The sequence below is a fragment of the Cebus imitator genome, unplaced genomic scaffold (assembly GCF_001604975.1).
Source record: "Cebus imitator isolate Cc_AM_T3 unplaced genomic scaffold, Cebus_imitator-1.0 Scaffold45, whole genome shotgun sequence".
Taxonomy (NCBI): domain Eukaryota; kingdom Metazoa; phylum Chordata; class Mammalia; order Primates; family Cebidae; genus Cebus; species Cebus imitator.
In genome coordinates this window covers 11,754,563-11,778,470 of record NW_016107360.1, presented here as the reverse complement: position 1 = coordinate 11,778,470, position 23,908 = coordinate 11,754,563, and the positions used below count along the sequence as shown (strand labels likewise).

Below are 23,908 nucleotides of genomic sequence, written 5' to 3'. Positions count from 1 at the left end.
GCTTAAAAGTAGTTCAATGATAATTTTCTGTAACCACTTCACATCATAGATGAAGAAACAGGGTGAACAGCATTTAATGACGTGCTAGAATGATGGAAATGCTTTGTCTCTGATCCTTGGCATCTCGGGCATATCTTGCGAGAGCAGTTATCACACAGTATTATAGTCGTCCTTTGTTTCCTTGACTTTCCTTCTCTCTTGCCTCCTGAGAATCTCTTTTGTACTAGAGTTAGTGGATGTGAGTGAATGAGCCAACAATCACTGCCCTCATGGAGGCTAGTATTATTATAGGGAATACAGACCAGCAACAAATGAAAGTGTTAAAGAGGTGATGATAATTGCTATGAATAAAATTGAAGCAGGAAAAGGAGAGAGTGATGAGATGCCATTTTAGATTGTTAGGCTGAGTGATCAGGAAACCCCTCTCTGAAGAGGTGAATTTTGAACAGAGACTTGAATAAGCTTAACTATACCAATCATGAATATCTGGGTGAAGAATATTTCGGGCAAAAGGAATAGTAAGTTCCAGGCTTTGAGATGGGAACATACTTCACCTGTTTCAAGAACAGCAAGGAGGCCAAAGTGGCTGGAAAGCAGCAAGTGATGGGAAGAATGCTATGAAATGAAGGAGGAGAGGTAGCCCAGAGCGTATCACGTAGGGCCTTGTAGGACTTGGGATTTTATGCCGAGAGCGATAGGAAGTCTTTGGAGGGTTGGGAATAAGGAACAAACATGAACTGGGTGAACCAGATTTATATTTTAAGAGGATTCCTCTAGCCACTATATGGAGAATAGACTTCAGAGACAAGAGGAAAAGGGAGATCAAGTAGGAGACTATTGCAGTAGCCCAGGCAGAGCATGCCTGTGGCTTAGACCAGGGTGGTAGTGACGGACAATGAGAGAAGTGGCTGGATAACCAGTATGTAACTTCTTAGGGGCAGGGACATTTGTGATTCATCCTTCACCCAAGAGCTTACCACAGGGCCTGCTACTTAGTAGGTGACCAGTTAATTGTGTTGAATAGATAAAAACAAATGCAGATTTCTTGTATCTTTCCCATTCACTAAGCTGCCATTGAAAGATTTTGCAAGAAGTCTTTACAGTGATGTAATCTTAACATAGTGGCTATAGACCATTATAGTTCTTCTTAACCTGCACCAGCCTGCTTCTGTTATTTATAGATGCAGCCCAAACCCGCTAACACTTAAAAACAAAGGGTAAAATTATCCCAGAGAAGACAATGGCTTAGGTAACTAGGAAAAATGCCCACTTCACAAATTCAAATTAAAAAGTATTAAGTCCTTACATTAAAGTAGCATTTTTAGCTGGGCATGGTGGCTCACACCTATAATCCCAGCACTTTGGGAGGCCAAGGCAGGAGAGTTGCTTGAGCCCAGGAGTTGGAGACCAACCTAAGCAATAAAGTGAAACCCTGTCTCTATCAAAACAAATAAAAAACCTAACAGCCAGGCACAGTGGCACATGCCTGTAGTCCAAGCTGAGGTGGGAGGATTGCTTGAGCCTGGGAGGTTGAGGCTGCAGTGAGCTATGATCATTGCACTGCAGCCAGTGTGACAGAGCAAGGGCATGTCTCAAAAAATAAATCGCATTTTTATTTTATAGCATATGTTTACATATTCACAGCCAGTCTATGAAGAAGTTATTAATACTTTTCCCATTTATACACCAAGACTCAAAAGTTAAATAATTTGTCACACAGCCAGCAAGTGGCACATCCCTAAAACAAACTATAACATTTCCAGATTCTTTACCCTTTCTATGATGCTTACTAATTATCAACCACCCATTTGTTGAATATATCATGCACTGTAATAGATAATGGGGATGCTGGCAAACCACGACCCCAGTGCTCACTTTATAGGAGTTTATAATGGAGGCATCAGACAAGAAAATCCAAGATTTTAATAAGCTTTGATAAATGCTATAATAGAATTAAGCGCAGGGTGGATTTTAGTTTTGTATATACAATTACTGAAATATATAGTAAAATAAATATTTCTTCCAGTATTCTAGCAGCTACCTGAGTATGCATTCTGTATATTTATGTTTTAGAAAATGGATTTGAATTAAAATGGCATGTCATTGTAATACATTTCTTCTTTATTTTTAGTAGACATAAAAATCTATACAGTGTCTTCTGAAATCCATAAGATGTCTTACACAGCTTTAGGGACCCAGCTTTCTAGATACCCTTTTCTAAGTTCAAAATGGTTATGTTTATTTCAGGATAATTTCGGTCTTTTTGTTTTGAGACAGGGTCTCACTTTGTTGTCTAAAAGACTAACCAGCTGAGAACCATTGTCAGCATTTTCTTTTTTAAATAAATGACTCTGAAGCTATTTAGCAGCCTGTAATCTAAATACAAATAAAATTGAGACCAAATACCAAGTTGACACTAAATACAAATCTAAGTTGAGAAAATAGTTGTAAAACATTAGTGGTTTACTGTCTTGATAAAGTAAAACAACACTTAATAAGGATGTTTGAATGACATAGATTAATTGAAAGCATTTTTATAAATTGGGTTTCTGTATATAATCCATTTCAAAGTGAATATATTGTGAAATAATGTAATTTAACCATATGTGTGAGCATATCAGGTTTTCATAAAACCTGAGTGCAGTGGCATGATCTTGGCTCACTGCAACCTCCACCTTCTGGGTTCAAGCAGCCCTCCCACCTCAGCCTCCTGAGTAGCTGGGACTACAGGTGCATGCCACCATGCCCAGCTAATTTTTGTATTTTTTGTAGAGATGGGATTTTACCATGTTGCCCAGGCTGGTCTCAAACTCCTGGGTTCAAGCAGTCCACCCTCCTCAGCCTCCCAAAGTGCTGAGATTACAACTGTGAGCCACCATGCCTAGCTAAATTAGGTCTTAATTCTGCCTTTGCAGTGGGACTAGGCTTGATAGTGTTGTATGATTAAGGAATATGTATGAGAAGGTAAGATTTGGTTCCAAGGAATGCCAGAACTTTAGCAGTACCCATTTTAGTCAAACCCTTACTTTGGGATGTAGGTTATGATAAAGTCAGAAATAATTATGATATGACGTCAATATGAGGAAAGAGTAGAGCTACACAGACCTTTGAATTAAAAGATAAATTATTCTTTCTTTTGTGGTCTTCTCTTGCTTAAACAACTTATTTCTGCTTTTTAAAATATGTATTTGAACAAGTGAGAAAGTACACCTGTCAAAAGACTAACCAGCTGATAACCATTGTCAGCATTAATTTTTTTTTTTTTAAATAACTGACCCTCTGAAGCTATTCAGCAGCCTGTAATCTAAATACAAAGCAAAGCCATTGATCTATGATGGCTAGTGCTGGATTTGTTTGTAAGCTTTGACTTAAATCATCTACTTAATTTCTCTAGGTGAGACCAACAGGATTATGAGGAATTGTAGTTATATGGTTGAATAAAAATGGCTATAGAAATTGAGCAAAATAATTTTAAAACAGTAATGGTTTACCATCTTGATAAAGTAAATTAGAAACTAACAAAACAACAGTCACTTAAACATTAATGTTATAAGAATGTTCGAATGGCATAGATTAACTAATTGAAAGCATTATTTTTATAAATTGGGTTTTTGTATATAATCCATTTCAAAGTGAAGACATTGAGAAATAATGTAATTTAACCATATATGTGAGCATCTCAGGTTTTCATAAGATGTGGGCACTCTTCCAAGATTTGGCTAGCGTAATGCTGACTTCTCTGGTTTTAATAATTGGTTATGAATAATATAAACTGTAAAATGGAAAGCTATTTGATTTGACAATAGCAAAATATTCACAGTTTGAATGAAATAGTTATCTCTTTACTTGGGCTTTTAAAAAACATATAAATACTGTATTTCGGTGAATACATTAAATTCAAAAGCAGGACGTTTCTTGCAGCTGTCTATTCTAATGGCCAGATTTGATACATACTATAGACAGTTATAGTTTCTTTGTTCTTACTGTACTATAAAATGAGTTCCACATACTTTCCTAGGAAGTTTTGAAAAAGAAAGCCTAATTTGAAAATTATGAATCAAGATTTATTTGAATATTAAAAACAGGCTACAGTGAGCTATGATCACTGCACTCCAGTCAGGGTGACAGAGCAAGGCCCTGTCTCAAAAAGTAAATAAACAGCATTTTTATTTTACAGCATATGTTTACATATTCACAACCAATCTATGAAGAAGTTATAAATACTTTTAATTAATATTAAAACCAGGAGTATTTAAATACTCCTGGTTTTATTTTATAGTTAATAAAAATTTACGTGAATGGTCTGGGCATAGTGGCTCATGCCTGTGATCCCAGCACTTTGGGAGGCCGAGGCAGGCAGATCACCTGAGGTCAGGAGCTGGAGACCAGCTTTGCCAACATGGTGAAACCCTGTCTCTACCCTGTCTCTACTAAATATACAAAAATTAGCCAGGCATGGTGGCAGGTACTTGTAATCCCAGCTACTTGGCAGGCTGAGGCAGGAGAATCACTTGAACCTGGGAGGTGGAGATTGCAGTGAGCCGAGATCGCACCACTGCACTCTGGCCTGGGCAGCAGAGCAAGACTCTGTCTCAAAAAAAAATTTAGATGAATGAAGCTTCTTCCTCTCCCTTTTAGGACAAGTCTGGATCATGTTTTCTGTGCTAAATTAAAAGTTGTTTCTCCTGCCGGGCGCAGTGGCTCAAGACTGTAATCTCAGCACTTTGGGAGGCCAAGGCGGGTGGATCACAAGGTCAAGAGATCAAAACCATCCTGGTCAACATGGTGAAACCCTGCCTCTAATAAAAATACAAAACATTAATTGGGCATGGTGGCACGTGCCTGTAATCCCAGCTACTCAGGAGGTTGAGGCAGGAGAATTGCCTGAACCCAGGAGGCGGAGGTTGCGGTGAGCCGAGATCGCGCCATTGCACTCCAGCCTGGGTAACAAGAGTGAAACTCCGTCTCAAAAAAAAAAAAAAAAAAAGTTGTTTCTCCAGTCATTCGAATGAATGAACATGCATTAAGCCTTTGTTAAAACCTACTAAGGAGTAGTGAAGCCAGTGTTAAAGTTTATTTCCTGCTCATATCACTAAAAATAAATTGTCCAAAAGATGAATAGAAGAAAAATCAAATAATATTGAAAAGTGCACGAGAATAATCAGTCAAAAGAAGCAACAGTTTTCCTTGCCTTAAAAAAAGAATCCTACCATCTGAAATGCCTACTTGTTTCTGGAACAAACAGCCAGGTCTCCCTCTTTATAGATAGTATTTAGAGAGTAAGAACTCCAAATCCAAACATGGGCAGCAGACCTCTCTCTGGCTGACTCCTTTGCTGATCAGGGCCCAGGTAAACCTTTTTTTGTATAGTTTCTGTAACTTAATAGTTTCTTAGGAGAATAATGGATGCATGGGAATAATAAAATTTACATTTTAAGTTCCCTTATTTATTATGCCATGGTTGTGCCAAATGATTAAGTTGAGATTGAGAGTATGACTGAATCTCCATGTCTCTTTTGGTTTGTGATTAACCTGGATGATACTTGATTACTGAATATTTCTTTTTTTTTTTTTGAGATGGAGTTTCACTCATGTTACCCAGGCTGGAGTGCAATGGCGTGATCTTGGCTCACCGCAACCTCCGCCTCCTGGGTTCAGGCAATTCTCCTGCCTCAGCCTCCTGAGTAGCTGGGATTACAGGCACGCGCCACCATGCCCAGCTAATGTTTTTGTATTTTTAGTAGAGACGGGGTTTCACCATGTTGACCAGGATGGTCTCGATCTCTTGACCTCGTGATCCACCCACCTCGGCCTCCCAAAGTGCTGGGATTACAGGCTTGAGCCACCGCGCCCGGCCATTACTGAATATTTCTATAGAGATTTAGAGTATTTTACACATGTGTGGCATAAATACAGTTTGGAGGCAGGATGTTTTTAGTTGGTTACTCTAATTTTATTATCTACCTAAACATTTTAAGAAATGTATTCTTTTGCTTCTCTTTACCCCCAAATGATTCAGGTGTAGGAGCTGCACGATCTGGGAACCTCACATTTATGGTGGGAGGAGTTGAAGACGAATTTGCTGCTGCCCAAGAATTGCTGGGGTGCATGGGCTCCAATGTGGTGTATTGTGGAGCTGTTGGTACTGGGCAGGTAAGATTTTCACATTAATGACCTTGACTTGATGATGCAAAATTGACTAATGTTCCTTTCTCTTTCCTGACATTTGTATTCTCTCTTCAATCTCTAGATTCTTTGCTCAGATTTTTAAAAATGTATTTGGAATAAATTAGTTTTGCATTATTCCTGGTAGGCTTAAGCAGACATCAGCCAATTTACTTATTTAAAAAGATATTAAAAGTTCTATTATTGGCCAGACATTGTGGCTCGTGCCTGTAATCTCAACACTTTGGGAGGCTGAGGCAGGAGGATCACTTGAGCCCAGGAGTTTGACACCAGCCAGGGCAACATAGTAAGACCCTGTCTCTACAAAAAACAAAACATTAGTTGAGTGTGGTGACATACACCAGTAGTCCCAGCTACTTAGGAGGCTGAGGTGGGGGGAGTCACCTGAGCCCAGAGGTGGGGAATCGAAGTTGCAGTGCACCATGATAGCACCACTGCAGTCAGCCTGGGTGATAGAGCAAGAATCTATTTTTAAAAAAAGAAAAAAGGAAAAAATATTTCATTGTTAGGATTTTAACACGTCATCCAAGCAACTACTGAAATCATCCTTAAAACTGCTTTTATGTGAAGGGCTTGTTTCTGAGTTGCTATTTTCCTCCATCTAATTTTGTAATTACAGTTGACCCTTGAACAACACAGATTTGAACTCCATGGGTCCACTTATACATGTATTTTTTTCCATAGATATCTTCAAAATTTTTTTGAAGATTTGTGACAGTTTGAAAAAACAGATGAACCACATGGCCTAGAATTATTTTAAAAAATTAAGAAAAACTTAGATATGTCATGAATGCATAAAATATATGTAGATAGATACTAGTCTATAAATATGCACAAATCTGTTATAAAGAGTTAAAATTTATCAAAACTTACAGACATTTATAGACCATACATGGGACCATTCACAGTTGAGAGAAATGTAAACAAATGTAAAGATGTATTAAATCATAACTATAGGCCGGGCATGGTGGCTCATGCCTTTAATCCCAGGACTTTGGGAGGCCAAGTCGGGCGGCTCACGAGGTCAGGAGATCGAGACCATTGTGGCCAACATGGTAAAAACCCTGTCTCTACTAAAATACAAAAAATTAGCCAGGTGTGGTGGTGTACCCTGTAGTCCCAGCTACTAGGGAGGCTGAGGCAGGAGAATTGCTTGAACCTGGGAGGCAGAGGTTGCAGTGGGGTGAGATCGCGCTACTGCACTCCAGCCTCACGAAAAGAGCAGGACTCCATCTCAAAAAAATACAAAATAAATCATAACTGCATAAAATTAACTATAGTAATACTGTACTACTGTAATAATTTTGTGGCCACCTCCTGTTGCTATTGCAGTGAACTCAAGTGTTACAAATATTGGCATGAAATGTCATGTGACACTAGTCTTTGTGTGAGTGGTTCATCTCTTCAGTAAATGTTGTATTACAGTAAAAATTGATCTCTTGCGATTCTCTTGTATTTTTCATCATGTTTAGTGCAACATCATAAAATGACACCATGGGACCCATACAGAGTGCCACTAGTGATGCTGGAAATACTCCCAATAAGCTCAGAAAAGTTGTGACATTACAAGAAAAATTTGAATTGCTTGATATGTACCATGGATTGAGGTCTGCAGCTGCACTTCCCTTCAAGATAAACAAATCCAATGTAAGGACCATTGTAAAAAAAGAAAAGAATATTCATGAACCAATCATTGCAGCTACTCCAGCAGGCTTGCACTTTTTGCACATCTTTTTATCTCACAGTGAAAATGCAGCTTTTATGTAGGTGCAGGATTGCTATAGAAAGGCATGCCTATATCTAATATGATTCAAGAAAAAGTGAAGTCATTATATGACAACTTAAAGCAAAAAGAAAGTGAAGGATCTAAAGCTGGAGAATTTAATGCCAGCAAAGGATGGTTTGATAATTTTAGGAAGAGGTTTGCTTAAAAAATGTCAAGATAATAGAAGTAGCTTCTGCTGACCAAGAGACAACAGACAGTTCCCAGGCTGATTAAGAAAAATCATTGAAGAGCACCGGGCACAGTGGCTCACGCCTATAATCTCTGCTCTTTGGGAGGCTGAGGTGGGGCAGATCACCTGAGATCAGGAGTTTGAGACCAGCCTTACCAACATGGAGAAACCCCATCTCTACTAAAAATACTAGCTGGGCTTGGTGTGGTGGCGCATGCCTGTAATCCCAGCTACTTGGGAGGCTGAGGCAGAAGAATTGCTTGAACCTGAGAGGCATAGGTTGCAGTGAGCCGAGATCACACCGCTGCACTCCAGCCTGGGCAACAGAGCATGATGCCATCTTTAAAAAAAAAAAAAGAAATGAAAAATCATTAAAGAGAAAGACTATCTGCCTAAGTTCTTAATGCATTATGAACTTATTATGGGAAAAAAACGGTGCCCTATTATGGGAAAAAAAAAAAAAGATGTTCAAAGGACATTTATTAGTAAGGAAGAGAAGCAAGCACCAGGATTTAAGGCAGGAAAGGATACGCTAACTCTGCTGTTTTGTACAAATGCAGTAGGGTTGATAATCAGGACTGCCCTTATCGGTAAAGTTGCTAACTCCAGAGGCTTTAAGTGAAGAGATAAATACCAGCTGCCCCTCTTTTGGTCATATAACAAGCAGGCCTGGACAATGAGAACCCTGGTTCTGGATTGTTTCCCTCGATGGCTTTGTCCCTGGAGTCAGGAAGTACCTTGCCAGTAAGGGACTGCCTTAAAGTTATTTTGATATTGGACAATAACCCTGGCCACCCAGAATAACATGAGTTCAAACCTGAAGACATCCAAGGGGCCAACTTGTTTCTAAACACAATGCCTCTAATTCAGCCTCTAGATTAGGGGATCATGAGGACCTTTAAGGCTTGTTACACATGGTACTCCATGGGAAGGATTGTCACTGTGGAAGAAAACCCTGATAGAAAGAAGTCCATGAAAATCTGTAAGGATTACATCATTGAAGATGCCATGGTTATCGTAGAAAAAAAGCCTTGAAAGCTATCAAGCCACAACAGTAAATTCCTGATGGAAAAAACTGTACAGATGTTGTGCATCACTTCACAGGGTTTATGGCAGGGCCAATCAGGAAAATCACTAGAGAGATTGTGCATATGGCAAAAAAGGTGGGGAGTGTATGAAAGCATTCAAGATACGGATCTTGGAGAAATTCAAGAGCTAATAGACACCACACCAGAGTAATTAACAGAAGAGACTTGATGGAAATGAGTGCTTCTGAACAGTGCCAGATGATAAGGAGGAAGGATGTATAGAAAGCAGTGCCAGCAAACAAATAGACATTAGACAGTCTGGCAGAACAGTTCTGATTATTCAAAACTCCTTTGAACTTCTTTTACAACATGGACCCTTCTATGATACACACACTGAAAATAAAGCAAACAGTAGAAGACAGATTGGTACCATACAGAATCATTTTTAGAGAAATCAGCAAAAAAGTCAGATAGAAATTATATTTCCATAAAGTTATCCAACGTGTACCTGCCTCTCTTGCCTCCCCTTCTATCACCTCCACCTCTCCCGCCTCTGTCACCCCTGAGACAGCAAAGAGCAACCCCTCCTCTTCTTCCTCCTCCTCAGCCTACTCATTATGAAGATGATGGGATTGAATACCTTTATGATGATCCACTTCTGCTTAGTGAATAATAAATATATTTTCTCTTCCTTAAAGATTCTCTTAATATTTTCTTTTCTCTAGCATACTTTACCATAAAGACACAATATATAATACATATATAAAATATGTGTTAATCAACTATTTATGTTATTGGTGAGGCTTCCAGTCAACAGTGGAATATTAGTAGTTAAGCTTTTGGAGAGTTAAAAGTTATACATAAGTATTAGACTGCACCAGGGGTTGGTGCCCCTAACCCCCTCATCATTGAAGGGTCAACTGTACTTGCCATAGCTCTATTTGTAGTACAGTCAGGTAGCAATGACCTATGGACTTCAAACTTTTTCTTGAGAAGCAAGTAACTTTGACATAGAAATATTAGGTGATTAACAGAGATGGTTAAACAATACTGAACAGTGAAATCAAGCTAGTTGTCTCCCTCCCCCTCCCAACAAACACACTCTCTCACTCCTCCTCTTCATCTCACTCTTTATCTCACTCTAGATTTGGTATTATCTTAGATATATTTATTGTTTCCATACTCTTGTCCAGTCAGTCTCCAAGCTGTATTCATTCAAGTGACCTTCATTTCCATTCAACACAAGACCTGGTCCAAGCCTTTATTTCAGTGTCTCACACCTAGTTTAGTGCTCATGGGGCCTAATAGGTCTCTGAATGCCAAATTTACCACTCTGTCCAATGCCATAACCCAGACCAACTCCATCAAGATGCTTGTGTCATCATAGCGTTTCCCATTCTGAAATAGATCCCTGTTTCCTACCATGTCAAATTTTAACTCTCCACCCTAGCTTGCATAGCTGACATGTTCTTGCCCCAGTCTTAACTATTAAATTTCTCACCATTCCTTAAAACATAGACATATTAATCAATTTTCTTACTATTCCCCAACAACATCATGTTCTTACATATTTAATCTCTCATATATTTACCCTTCCCCTCCGATCTCCTTCTTTCCCTTTCTTGCCTGTTTAAATCCTGCCTTGGCCTCCTAAGGTATGATTTCAGGTTCCACCTCCTCTCTGTTCCTGCCTTCAGTGATCTTGTTGCTGTGAAGAACTCCTCCTGTCTCTTATTTTATAGCCTCTACCTTACAATTCACTTGTTTCTGTTGCCTTTTAATATAGCATATTACTCCCATTTCCCAATTAGATAGTAAGTTCCATCCCTTAAAGAGCAGTTGTGCCTTATAGTGCTGAGCCCGTAGTAGTTATGTGGAAAATAAATTTCCACCTACGCAAATTTATTACCTAGTGGGAGAGCCACAAGTCTGCTCTGGGATAGCATGTGAGGTTCAGAGGGAGCCATGCTGTACCACATTCTCTTCCCCACTCGAGAGAATCAACAGTTGAATGTTACTTCTTTTAGAAAGTATCCCCTGGAATTGGGCAAGGAAAAGCCTCCTGTGAGTTATAGCTTGGAAATAAAGATATTTAATATGTACTCAATTTATTTTCAGGCTGCAAAGATCTGCAACAACATGCTGTTAGCTATTAGTATGATTGGAACTGCTGAAGCTATGAATCTTGGAATCAGGTTTGTTGAATAGTACATTTTTATAGGCTTTCCTACTTGATTTTCTGATGTTAAAAAAAAAAATGATGTTCATGAGAGATAAATGAGTTGATCCAAGAACATTTTGAAAGTACTTCATTATTGAACTTTAATAGGCTTTGCTTATTCGACAAGCAATAGGACCCAGGAGAGCGTGAATACGATTTGCCATATCCATAAAATGTATTGCCTATGCATTTGAAGTTATATTATCCTTTTTTATATGGGGGCCCCATTTCTTCTATTATGTTGAAATGCAAGAAACATTTTTACTATAAAATTTAAACATACTCTGGCAATGTCAGGACAGATTTGTATAAGACATGGTTTTAGTGTGTAGTGAATTCAAGTGGTATGTTACCATGTGACTAGTTTTATGTATCTTTAAAAAATAGTCTCCCAAATCTGCACTAAAAGTGTTCTTGGTGGTTCATTCTCAGGCTAAAAACTGGATAGCATTCATAAAGCTGCAATTCATATGCATAACTCTTTCATTTTATTTTGCCTGTGGTTTAGTTACTTTGCATTAGTATGTCTCTTTCTATTAAAATGGCATTCATACTTTGCTTAAAGTGATTCGGGAATTCTGTTTTTCCTGTGGATGATCATCTTTTAAATGCTTAAGGTTAATGTCTTAATTTTAGCCTTTAATCTTTTGGGTTAGTAATGCTGCCTATGATTAACCATGTAATTAATTTTTTGAATGTTTTGTATTTCATGAAAATAATATACATTTCTTACTTTAGAAAATGCTTAATAAGCAAGATTCTTTCCTCACTTGTTTTCATCACATTCCCCAAAACCGCTTACCAAATATGTCACAAAACAGAATAGTGTTTCATACCACAGCTTTTGATAAAATAAAAAGAGCCAATGTACTTGAGATATTTTTGAAAACACAGTAAGGTATTCACATTTCCTCTTAATTACCATATCAAGATGCTGTTGTTTTATTGAATTGCCCTTGTCTCAGATGTTAAACTATCTTGACCTATTAAGTTGTCATGTTGTAATTGAGATAAAAGAGGAATTTGCTTTGCATCAGCACTAATTGGTTTATCAATATCGTGTACCATTTACATTTTGAAATTGGATGTCCATAAGATGGTAAGGCATGTCTGTACAGAGCCAAAGGTGGTAGTGTATAGGGACCTCGTCAGAGTGTTATGTTTGTATTGTGGCCAGTTTTAGGATATGGGTCACTTATCATAATTGAAAAACTGGTTACTAGTAACTTGTTTTCACATTCATTCTCTAATTTCATGGAGAGAAAATGTAAATTTCTGAAACATAAATTGCATATACAGTTAATTGGTGTTGACATCAGGATTGGTATGCATATGTATGTTTAGAATTTTTTCATTTTTCTAAATATAAATGAATATATTATATAAAGTAAAAGGCTGGATGAATCTAGGTTATACTGTACTAAAACTTCCCCTCTTTGCGCTTTGACTCTATTTCTAACGTTGAGAATTATTGGACTAGGATATTCCTTAGTAATAGTGAATGCATCATCTAGCATTTCTGGAATAATTTTCCTGTCAAACTCTTATAATAAGATGATCATCTGACCTTCTAAAATGAAGTTTTGTATAGGGTAAGTGCTTGTGGAAGTTCTACTCCAAACACCAGCTAGTGAAGAATAGTAGATAAATCAATTGAAAACAAGGTGTACAATGAAGTGAAAACCATTGGCTTCTTGGAGTGGGTTTGTTTTTAAGAAGAAAGTGAAAAGTGATAAAATTCCAAGTAGAGATGTAAGAGAACAGAAGCAATCATTAGAGTTTCCCTTATTATTGGCTCTGATCAACTATGACAAAAATGATATTTAGAAATACAAAATTTTTAAATGTTTCATTTTTCTAAAACTCTACATATATACTGATATATATAAAATATATTTTAAAGGTCTGAACCCAAGGCAGAAACTCACTAGTTGTACTTAACTGTTAAAAATAATTTATAAGTTTTGGCTGGGCGCGGTGGCTCAAGCCTGTAATCCCAGCACTTTGGGAGGCCGAGGTGGGTGGATCACGAGGTCAAGAGATCGAGACCATCCTGGTCAACATGGTGAAACCCCGTCTCTACTAAAAATACAAAAAATTAGCTGGGCATGGTGGTGCGTGCCTGTAATCCCAGCTACTCAGGAGGCTGAGGCAGGAGAATTGCCTGAACCCAGGAGGCGGAGGTTGCGGTGAGCCGAGAACGCGCCATTGCACTCCAGCCTGGGCAACATGAGTGAAACTCCGTCTCAAAAAAAAAATAATAATAATAATAATAATAATTTATAAGTTTCTAGTGTTTCAGATTATACCAATGAATTGCTTATTTTTTATAACATGAGGATTTTATCACTTTATCTTACCAAGATTCTCAGTAGTTTAAAAGTCCTAAAAATGAATGCTTCTGCTATTGTCTTTTCTCCATGGTTTACAGACATGGTTTAAAGTGACAGGATTGTTCTCTAATAGAGTATAGAGAGCGGCCACGATTTATTGAGCTTTGCAAGGTGAAAGAGAAAATTGGCATCAGCAAGCATAAATTCCCAAGTAGTAAATTCCCATGAAGTAGTATAGCATCAAAATGGGTTAGCCACATTTATATTCTGTTCACTCTGAAGTGAAATTTTTTTTTAGAGTATTAATGTCAACATTTACGGATTGAGTCACCCATTCCTATGAAGTGATCATTTCTGATTAATTTTATTCTCATAAGTCACTGGTTTTTCTGGAACACTGTTCTCTTTTTTTAAAAAAATTGAAGAATAAAATATTACAGTTTAAAATTCTTATTGACCCCATGCGCTTTTACAGTGAGTCTTTATGGATGTTAGTGAAATTTTTAAATGTTGTTTTTTAAAAAAAAGGGTCTCTCTCCCTCTTCCTCTTTCTTCCTCGCCTTCATTCTTTTTTTATTATTTTTTTCTTTTTTTTTTTCTTTTAAAAAAAAAATCAACCATGGACAAAGTTTAAAAGCAAGTTCCAACAACCTTCAAACTATTTTTATCAACAAATTGTATTCTCTCACTACAAAGCAATAAAAAAAAAAAAGGGGGCGGAGGTAAAAAATATGGTATACAGTATATTTTGAGATTCTTATTAGACCTTTCTGCTTTCGAATTGGATTCCTACTTAGGCATCAGAAGTATGGTTTTATGGCCCTGAAAGTACCCTACTTGTATTAGAGAGGTTTTGTTCCTGTACATCACATCAAAACAACATTGATAATGTTTTTTTGTTTTAAATTACTAGCTCCACTAGAAATTGAGTTTTTAAAAAAATATTGGTGGTATAACAAGTGATTTGCATTTCTACCAGGCCTAGGCTCCTCCAGCAGCCACTGTCTTGTGTTTGGCCAAAAGCTGCTTAAAGCAGCTGAACTTCTGGAAAGCTGTTCGAGATGAGAACTTTTCCTCCAGTGTAGTTTTATTAATAGTTTCTTGCGTACTACCCTTAGAAGATGTTGCTTTTGCACTTATGTGATGACTGGAGCCTTAATTGTGCACCCTAATAAATATAACAGATGGCAAAGGTTTGTAATTTATAAATGTCCAAAAAAGTTTGTTATTTGTATGTATCTATACTGTCTGGTTTTACATAAGAACAAAACAAATTATGTCACTAAACTGGGATGTATCACAGGAACAGATCTGGAAATGAAACATCTAAGACTATGTCAGTCCAAATCATTCACTATCCATATTGAAAATTTCTTTATAAGCTGATAAAATGCCACTGTATTGGCTCATTGACTGTTATGTTTACCACGTACTTCATAGTCAACTGCTAGCCAATATAATGGCATTTGTTAGGGCGTGCATGTAGGTCTGCATCCAAGCTGTCCTACAGACTTATAATTATTTTCGTCATTTTATAAATGAGAAAAGTTTATCCACTGGATTATTGTAAAGATTAAGTAAGTTAATCCATGTAAAACTTTTTAAATAGTTTCTGGCACATAATAGGTGTCAGTATGTGGTAATGATATTTGTGGTTGTGGTAAGGTGGTTATTGTTTGAAATTTAATTGTATTTTAATTGAATTGTATTTTTTCATAACATGTCCCAGTATCTGGCATTACATATTTTTTTGTCTATTTATTACCTGTCTTCCCATCTAGAACATAAGCTCCATGAAGAGGAATGGTTTGTTTACTCATTGCCATATCTTAAGAACATACCTGGCAGGTATTAGGCACCCAAAGATTTGTCAGATAAATGAGGAGAGGAGGGAGGAGGTAGGCAAGTGGGTGAGTGAGGGCATAAGATACAGCACTTCTCTTCCCTTAGGTAAAAAGTTATCCAGATGGGTCTTAACTCAGCCCTCCTGGCAAACAGGCACAGACTCCTGTTAGCTTCCTTCTTATCGTTAGCTTCCTTCTTATCATTTCCTTGGTTGCAGGCGTAGCAGTTGCATATAGCAGATCTCAGTAAACATTGGTTTATAAGTGAGTGATTAATTAAAATTGACATGGTCTTAGATGTTTCATTTCTAGATCTGTTCCTGTGATACGAACATCCCAGTTTAGTGACATAATTTGTTTTGTTCTTACATAAAACCAGACGGTGTAGACTACTCACAGAGAATATAAAGTAAACAAACTTTTTTGGCCCATAAAGTCTTGGTTACAATGAAAGCAAATGTTTAATTTTTTTAATTTATAGTTTATGCATCATTTTTACTTCTTCCAAAACCTGATTTAAAATTCTTATGTTTTAGAGGTGAGTAGATTTGACACAGTGACGTTTATTTGAAATGCATTATATATGCAGTCAGAGCAATGAATTCATTCTGTTTATATCAGAGAACATTCCAGCAATTGTAAAGCCACATGCATGCACGCATGCACTCTCGAACCACATCCACTGGCAAGTTATTATGGGGACTGACAGACTGTCATTCTTTTGATGGCTTGAGCTGTATATCTTCTGAACAGCAATGGGGCTCTTATGCAGAAAGTATCATATGTTCCCAGCCAATTTACAGGGAAACAGCAATAACATTTTATCATGGTTGAGAGCCCAGTAGCTGCTTCCTATTAAACTTGCCCTTTCAGATACCTGTCTTGGATTAATTTGTTGATTTCGAATGGAAACTCAGTCTTCTCCAGTGAAGCATGACGTTCTAGGATAGACTCTGAATGACAATTACTGTGTATTCTAGCTGGTTTCAGACCATTACAAGTCTTGGGCACAGTGGAAAACAGAGGACTTCAGTATCTGATTTTAATATCATGTCTAATTTTAACTGTCAGTTATGTATGTGCCAGAGAAAGAATCCTCAGAAAGATGAAATGCAAAAACACTTCTAACTTGCTCTTTTTAATGATACACTTTGCTGCGGGTGGGGGCAAGGGGAGGGAAGTGGAGAGGGAGTAACCATCTCCTGAAGGGAATCAGCATGGCGGGGTGGGGTGGGGGTGGGGGGAAGAAGCATCAGATTTGAAAAGTGAGAATGAAACAACTGCCACCTGATTTTTTGTGTGTGCCGCTCAGGATGCTGCTCAATAGTAATGTGTTCACCAAAAAGGGTTTCCATCAATCAGTGCCAGTATTTTTCCTTGAACATTCAAGAAAAATGTAGGGTTTTACAAAGTTAGGATAATTAGCTTTGCTCACCATTTTGTTGAATATTATACAAGAGAGTGGATTTCCTTAGCAGTAAAAGCTCTTGTGAGCTACTCCTGAGTGTAACCTGGAAGATTAGAAAGACCAGAGAAACTCTGCTGCTTTAAATGTGATGAACCATCTTAAAAGATCTAAATTAGGAAGCCCTGAAATTATATTTAGATGGAGGGAGAAAGCGACATTTTGGAGTCTTTGAAAGTGTTTTCTCCTTATGGAACATATTAGACATAAGCATTCTTAAACATTTGTGCTTTGCAGTTATAGCAAATTAACTAATTGTTAGTTTGTGATTTTACTTTTCACAATTATTCCCTAAGCACACTGGCTTTATCTTTTCCTAAATCATGTACTACAAAAGCATACCGATAGCCTAAATTTTATTTAAAAGGAGAAAGCAAGCATCAGTAGCAAAGGACACTTGCAGTGAACTTGGATCTTTATAAAATGAATGAATGAAACAATTGGGTTTCTCTCTGGGAATCTACAGTTTAACAGAAGGAATGATAGGCAATTTAGACTGAATTTCTGTATCTGTTAGAATCCTTAGTAAAACCCATCACTATAACATAGGCCACCATATGAATGCAGATACATGATATGCCACATGGCAGTCTGGGAACTACAGCTACCCCTTGAAAGCCTGCTTACATAACAGTTGTATTACGTTGTAATTCCATACATATTTTTGGCTGTTAGCCCCAGCCCCCTGCTCTAGCATCTGAAAAAAATGTTTTATTGGCCATGATATTTAGATTTTGAAATAAACAGACAAGTATTTTGGACACACAAAGTAAACACGAATCTAAGCATGCCAAAAGGCGCAGTTTAACATTTACATAAGTGTCTCTTTTAAATTTTTTAAGAAAAAATTAAAGAGAAAGCAGAAAAAGCAGAAAGCTTTTATGACAATTGTTTCAAAATGGCTCTGTTTTGAAAGAAACCAAATAAATTGCTAGGTATAAAGTTTTATTTGAAACTTGATTTGGTGATACTTAGCAAAATTGTGCTTCCCAAACTGCATTATATCTTTAGAATCCAAGTAATGGAGCATTTTGATTCTATTTTTTCTAGGGTCCACATTGAACAGCCGTTTATATGCCATCAGCCCAGTGATAGAACAAATAATGTTTCCGCTTGGGCAAGCTTTGTTTTATCAGGATCAGTAACCTTATCAGCAGTTGACCCAGAACTATAATGCATGTCTCTGAATAGATAGCATATGTCACAACTCTGTGCAGACTTGCTTCATAAGCAGGATTGTCTAATGAAGATTTAATAAATAAGGAAAAGTTTACAGCAAAAAAGTCTTCTTTTATAACAACTTTTCTTAAGCTCCTTTACAGCTCCTGGCTCATCTCTTGCATTTATTCTCATAAAAAACTAAAGGAATAAACATACATATAAACGCATTCACATAGACTCCCATGATGCATCATTTGTCAGTATTTCTCTCTGAAATATATCATTTGTGGGTGAAGAATGTAGAATTTAAATTATCATATTGGTTTAAGGTTCTTATGTGACACATAAAATGTAGTGATGTCCAAAGACTAGGAAACCCTGAGTGTGATAAACCAACAATGCTTTTATGCAATTATATGTTATTTTTTCTTAATAATAGGATAACATAGGTTTTCTCAAATGCAAAATGATCCTGACTCAAAAATATTATTGTTTAATCATTCGTGTTTAGTACTCTATAATTCAAAATTGGATTCTTCACTCTCTTATCAATGTGCTTAGATTTTAGAAGACATATAATAAATGGAGAGAGACGATGGAACATCCTCATACGTAAATAAGTCATGCACGACTTGTACATTTTGACACTTAACACTTCTTTTTTTTGACAGGTTAGGGCTTGACCCAAAACTGTTGGCCAAAATCCTAAATATGAGCTCAGGACGGTGCTGGTCAAGTGACACTTATAATCCTGTGCCTGGAGTGATGGATGGCGTTCCCTCAGCTAATAACTATCAGGGTGGATTTGGAACAACACTCATGGCTAAGGTACGGTAAATGGAGACACTAACCACGAGAGAAGGAAAAATGTTTCATAGTCTAATAACACTTTCCTTCTCTTTCTCTTAACAAAGCATATGTCTCACCTAAGAGGCACAATTACTAGAATATTCACTCTCACTGAAAATGAGTAAAAACCTAGCTTAAATGAAAATCTTTGTCTTGTTCATTTTTATGCCTGGCCTTTTGGATGAGAAAAATGGGGCAGATCATGTGTGTCTGTGCTTGGGTTTGTTTATATGAGCTGTGACATTTTGTTCATCATAAATTTATGTTAATTTACCAGCTTCTTAGAATGAGAGCAGTGAGAATTTTCTCATTGTTAATAATACATTGGCAGTGTGTATATACATCACAAAAGAGAGAATTTTCCCATTGATGAGATATTTTTAAATACATCTTCTTGCTTTAAGTATATGGACTTATATGTAAAAATTAGTTAAGTCTTTTGAAAAGCAAACTGTCATCCTTCCGTCATTTGAGATCTCAACTTTAGAAAGTCTGTGCTGTCAACTGTAGAAAATAATTTTTAGACCAGCTGACTTTCAGATTTCTGCAGTGCTTGTTTTTCCCCAGTTGAGGGTTTTCTATTTTTTTTCCCCCCGATTAAAAAGTAAGAATACAGCCGGGTGTGGTGGCTCACGCCTGTAATCCCACCATTTTGGGAGGCTGAAGCAGGCAGATCACCTGAGGTCAGGAGTTAGAGACTAGCCTGGCTAACATGGTGAAACCGTTTTTACTAAAAATGCAAAAAGTTAACCAGCCGTGGTGGCGCGTGCCTGTAATCCCCAGCTGCCCAGGAGGCTGAAGACGGAGAATCACTTGAACCTGGGAGGCGGAGGTTGCAGTGAGCAGAGATTGCGCCATTGCACTTCAGCTTGGGCAACAAGAGCAATACTATCTCAAAAAAAAAAGCAAGAATACATATACCTAGACACCACACAAGCATATCTTGGAGATATTGTGGGTTCAGTTCCAGATCACAACAAAGCAAGTCACGCAAATTTTTTGGTTTCCCAGTATGTATAAAAGTTATGTTTATACTGTGCTGTAGTCTCTTAAGTGTGTAGTAGCATTACGTCTAGACAATCTATGTACCTTAATTTTAAAAGGTACATAGATTGTCTAGACGTAATGCTACTACACACTTACTTGCTAAAAATGCTAACAATTATCTGAGCCTTCAGTGAGTCAAAGTCTTTTTCGCTGGGAGGGTCTCGCCTTGAGGTTGATGATTGCTGACTGACTAGGGTGGTGACTGCTAAAGGTTGGGTGGCTATGACAATTTCTTAAAAGAAGACAGTAATGAAGTTTACTGCATCAATTGACTCATCCTTTCACAGAATGTTTCTTTGTATCATCTGATGCTATTTGATAGCATTTTACTCACAGAACTTCTTTCAAAATTGGAGGCAATCTTCTCAAACTCTGCTGCTACTTTACTAAGTTTGTGTAATTTTCTTTTTTTTTTGTAAGATCATTGAGATTTTTATTCTAAGACATCTTGTTATAGCAGATCATTGCATTTTTTCCCCATTTATTTTATTGCATTTTAGGTTTTGGGGTACATGTGAAGAACATGCAAGATTGTTGCATAGGTACACACGTGGCAGTGTGATTTGCTGCCTTCCTCCCCATCACCTACATCTGGCATTTCTCCCCTTGCTATCTCTCCCCAGCTCCCCACCCCCCACCGTGCCTCCCCTATTTCCCCCCAACTGACCCCAGTGTGTAGTGCTCCCCTCCCTGTGTCCATGTGTTCTCATTGTTCAACACCCGCCTATGAGTGAGAACATGCGGTGTTTGATCTTCTGCTCTTCTGTCAGTTTGCTGAGAATGATGGTTTCCAGGTTCATCCATGTCCCTACAAAGGACCCAAACTCATCGTTTTTGATGGCTGCATAATATTCCGTGGTGTATATGTGCCACATTTTCCCTATCCAGCCTATCGTCGATGGGCATTTGGGTTGGTTCCAGGTCTTTGCTATTGTAAACAAAGTTTGTGTAATTTTCTAAATCCTTTGTTGCCATTGCACCAGCAGTAGATCCATCTCAAGAAACTACTTTCTTTGCTCATCCATAAGAAGCAATTCCTCATCCCTTCAAGTTTTAGCACAAGATTGTAGTAAGCCCCATCATCAGGCTCCATTTCTAATTCTAGTTCTCCTGCTATTTCCACCACATCTGCAGTGACTTCCAGCAGTGAAGTCTTAAAAGCCTCAAAGTTATCCCTGAGGGCTGGAATCAGCTTCTTCCAAACTCCTGTTAATGTTATTTTGACCTGCTCCCATGAATCACAAATATTCTTATGGCATCTAGAATGGTAATTCTTTTCATAAGGTTTTCAGTTTACTCTGCCCAGATCTGTGAGAGGAATCACTATATATGGTAGCTATTGCCTTATGAAATGTATTTCTCACATAAGAGTTGAAAAATGACTCTTTGATCCATGGGCTACAGAATGGATGTTGTGTTCACAGACATGAAAACAACATGAATCTCCTTGAACATCCCCATCAGAGCTCCTCGGTGACCACTTGTACTGTCAAGTGAGCACTTAAATTTTTAAAGGAATCTTCTGACCAGAAGTCTCAACAGTGGGCTTAAAATATTCAGTAAGCCATGCCATAAACGGATGTGCTTTCTTCTAGACTTTGCTGTTCCATTTGTAGAGCACAGGCAGAATAGATTCAGCATAATTCTTAAGGGCCCTAGGATTTTTAGAATGTTAAATGAGCATTGGTTTCAACTTCAAGTCACCAGCTGCATTGGCCCTTAACAAGAGACTTAGCCTTTCCTTTGAAGCTTTGCAACCAGACATTAACTTCTTTAGCTGTGAAACTTCTAGATGACATCTTCCAACAGCAGGCTGTTTTATCTACACTGAAAATCTGTTGTTTATTGTGGCCACTTTCATCAGTGATGGCTGGAACTTATGGATAACTTCCTGCAGTCTCTCCATCAGCACTTCCTGCTTCACTTTCCACTTTTATGTTATGAAGATGGCTTCTTTGCTTAAACCTCATGAACTAATCACTGCTAGCTTCACATATCTTCTGCAGCTTCCTCACCTCTCTTACCCTTCATAGAATTGAAGAAAGTTAGGGCCTTGCTCTGGGTTAAGCTTTGTTTTAAGGGAATGATACGGCTGGTTTGATCTATCCAGACCACTCATACTTTCTCCCTATCAGCAGTAAGGCTGTTGCACTTATCACTCGTGTTCACTGGAATAGCATTTGGAATTTTCTTCAAGAACTTTTTCTTTGCATTCACAACTTGGCTTACTGTTTAATAGACCTGCCTTTCAGCCTGTCTTGATTTTCTACATGCCTTCTTCACTAAGCTTAATCATTTCTAGCTTTTAATTTAAAGTGTGAGACAGCTGACTTCTCCTTTCATTTGAACTCTTAGAGGCCATTGTAGGGTTATTAATTGGCCTAATTTCAATCTTTTGTGTCTCAGGGAATAGGGAGGCCTGAGGGGTAAAAGAGACCTGCCATTCAGCAGCAGGGCAGTCAGAACACATGCATACATTTATCGATTATGTTTGCCATATTATATGTGCTTTGTGATGCCCCAAAACAGTTTCAATAGTAACGTCAAATATCACTGATCAGCTGGACACGGTGGCTCACGCCTGTAATTCCAGCACTTTGGGAGGCCAAGGCAGGTGGATCACCTGAGGTCAGGAGTTCGAAACCAGCCTGGACAACATGGCAAAACCCCGTCTCTACTAAAAATACCAAAAAAAAAAAGAGAGAGAGAGAAAAGAAAAAAGAAATAGTTAGGTGTGTGGCGCATGCCTGTAATCTTAGCTGGTCAGGAGGCTGAGGCAGGAGAATCACTTGAACCTGGGAGGTAGAGATTACAGTGAGCCAAGATCACACCACTACACTCCAGCCTGGGCAACAAGAGAGAAACTCCATCTCAAAAAAAAAAAATTATCACAGATCACCGTAACAGAAGTACTAGTAATGAAAAAGTTTGAAATATTGTGAGAATTACCAAAATGTGACAGCTGCATGAACTGGGCACATGCTGTTGGAAAAAATGGTGCTGATAGACTTGCTCAATACCACAAACCTTCAATTATTAAAATACAAAAACAAACATGCATTATCTGTGAAGCATGATAAAATGAAGCACAGTAAGACAAGAGGTGTCTGTACTTGGCTTACTCTCCCTCATTCCCGACGATGTTTGTTCATTCTGCTTCTTGAATATGCCTTGAATTCATCCAGTTCCCTTATCCCCCACTAGCAGTACCTTAGCTGAGTCTCCTTTGTGTTTTACCACAAACACATCTTAACTGATCTTGCCTTTCAGCCTGATGGTCTCCAGTTTATTTCCCACACCAAAGCAAGAGTGTGCTTTCTAAAATGTAAAATCCTGACTGTGTCACTTCTCCTATGAAGTTTTTGTAGTAGTTTCAGTTACTTGGAGATTAAAGTCCATCTCTGCAACTTGTCTGACAAGCCCCCAGATGCCTTGCCTTTTGCTTGCCTCAACCAGACTCATTTTCTTTCCCATCCCCCCCCCATGCTTTCATCATGCTGAACTCACTTCTACCTCTTGTACTGTCTCTAGCAAACCTTCACATTTGCTGATCCTTCTGTCAGGATCATTCTTCCTTGCCCTCCACCTCCCTGCCACCTCTACGTTTTCACCTGGCTCCAGGTCTGCTTCACTCTCTTTCTCTTCACCTTTCCCAGCACCCCAGACCCTGCCTCCATGATAGTACTCATACTCTGCAGTTACTCTGTGCTTATGTAATTGTCTTTCTCCTTAACACACTGTGAGTTTGGGTGGGCTGTGGCTGTCTTGCTCATCATTTTATCCCAGCCACTGCACATTGTCAGAACACGTCACATGTTT

At 38.1% G+C, this 23,908-nt stretch overlaps 1 protein-coding gene across 1 annotated transcript in view; it reads left to right on the top strand.

The window, feature by feature from the left end:
- HIBADH (3-hydroxyisobutyrate dehydrogenase) overlaps positions 1-23,908 on the top strand; it is a 138,702-nt gene that overhangs the window by 113,162 nt on the left and 1,632 nt on the right. Inside the window, exons 5-7 of the mRNA XM_017526866.2 lie at positions 6,020-6,153; positions 11,288-11,364; positions 18,865-19,021. Coding sequence (XP_017382355.1) covers positions 6,020-6,153; positions 11,288-11,364; positions 18,865-19,021 — 368 coding nt within the window. The remainder of the gene's footprint in view (positions 1-6,019; positions 6,154-11,287; positions 11,365-18,864; positions 19,022-23,908) is intronic.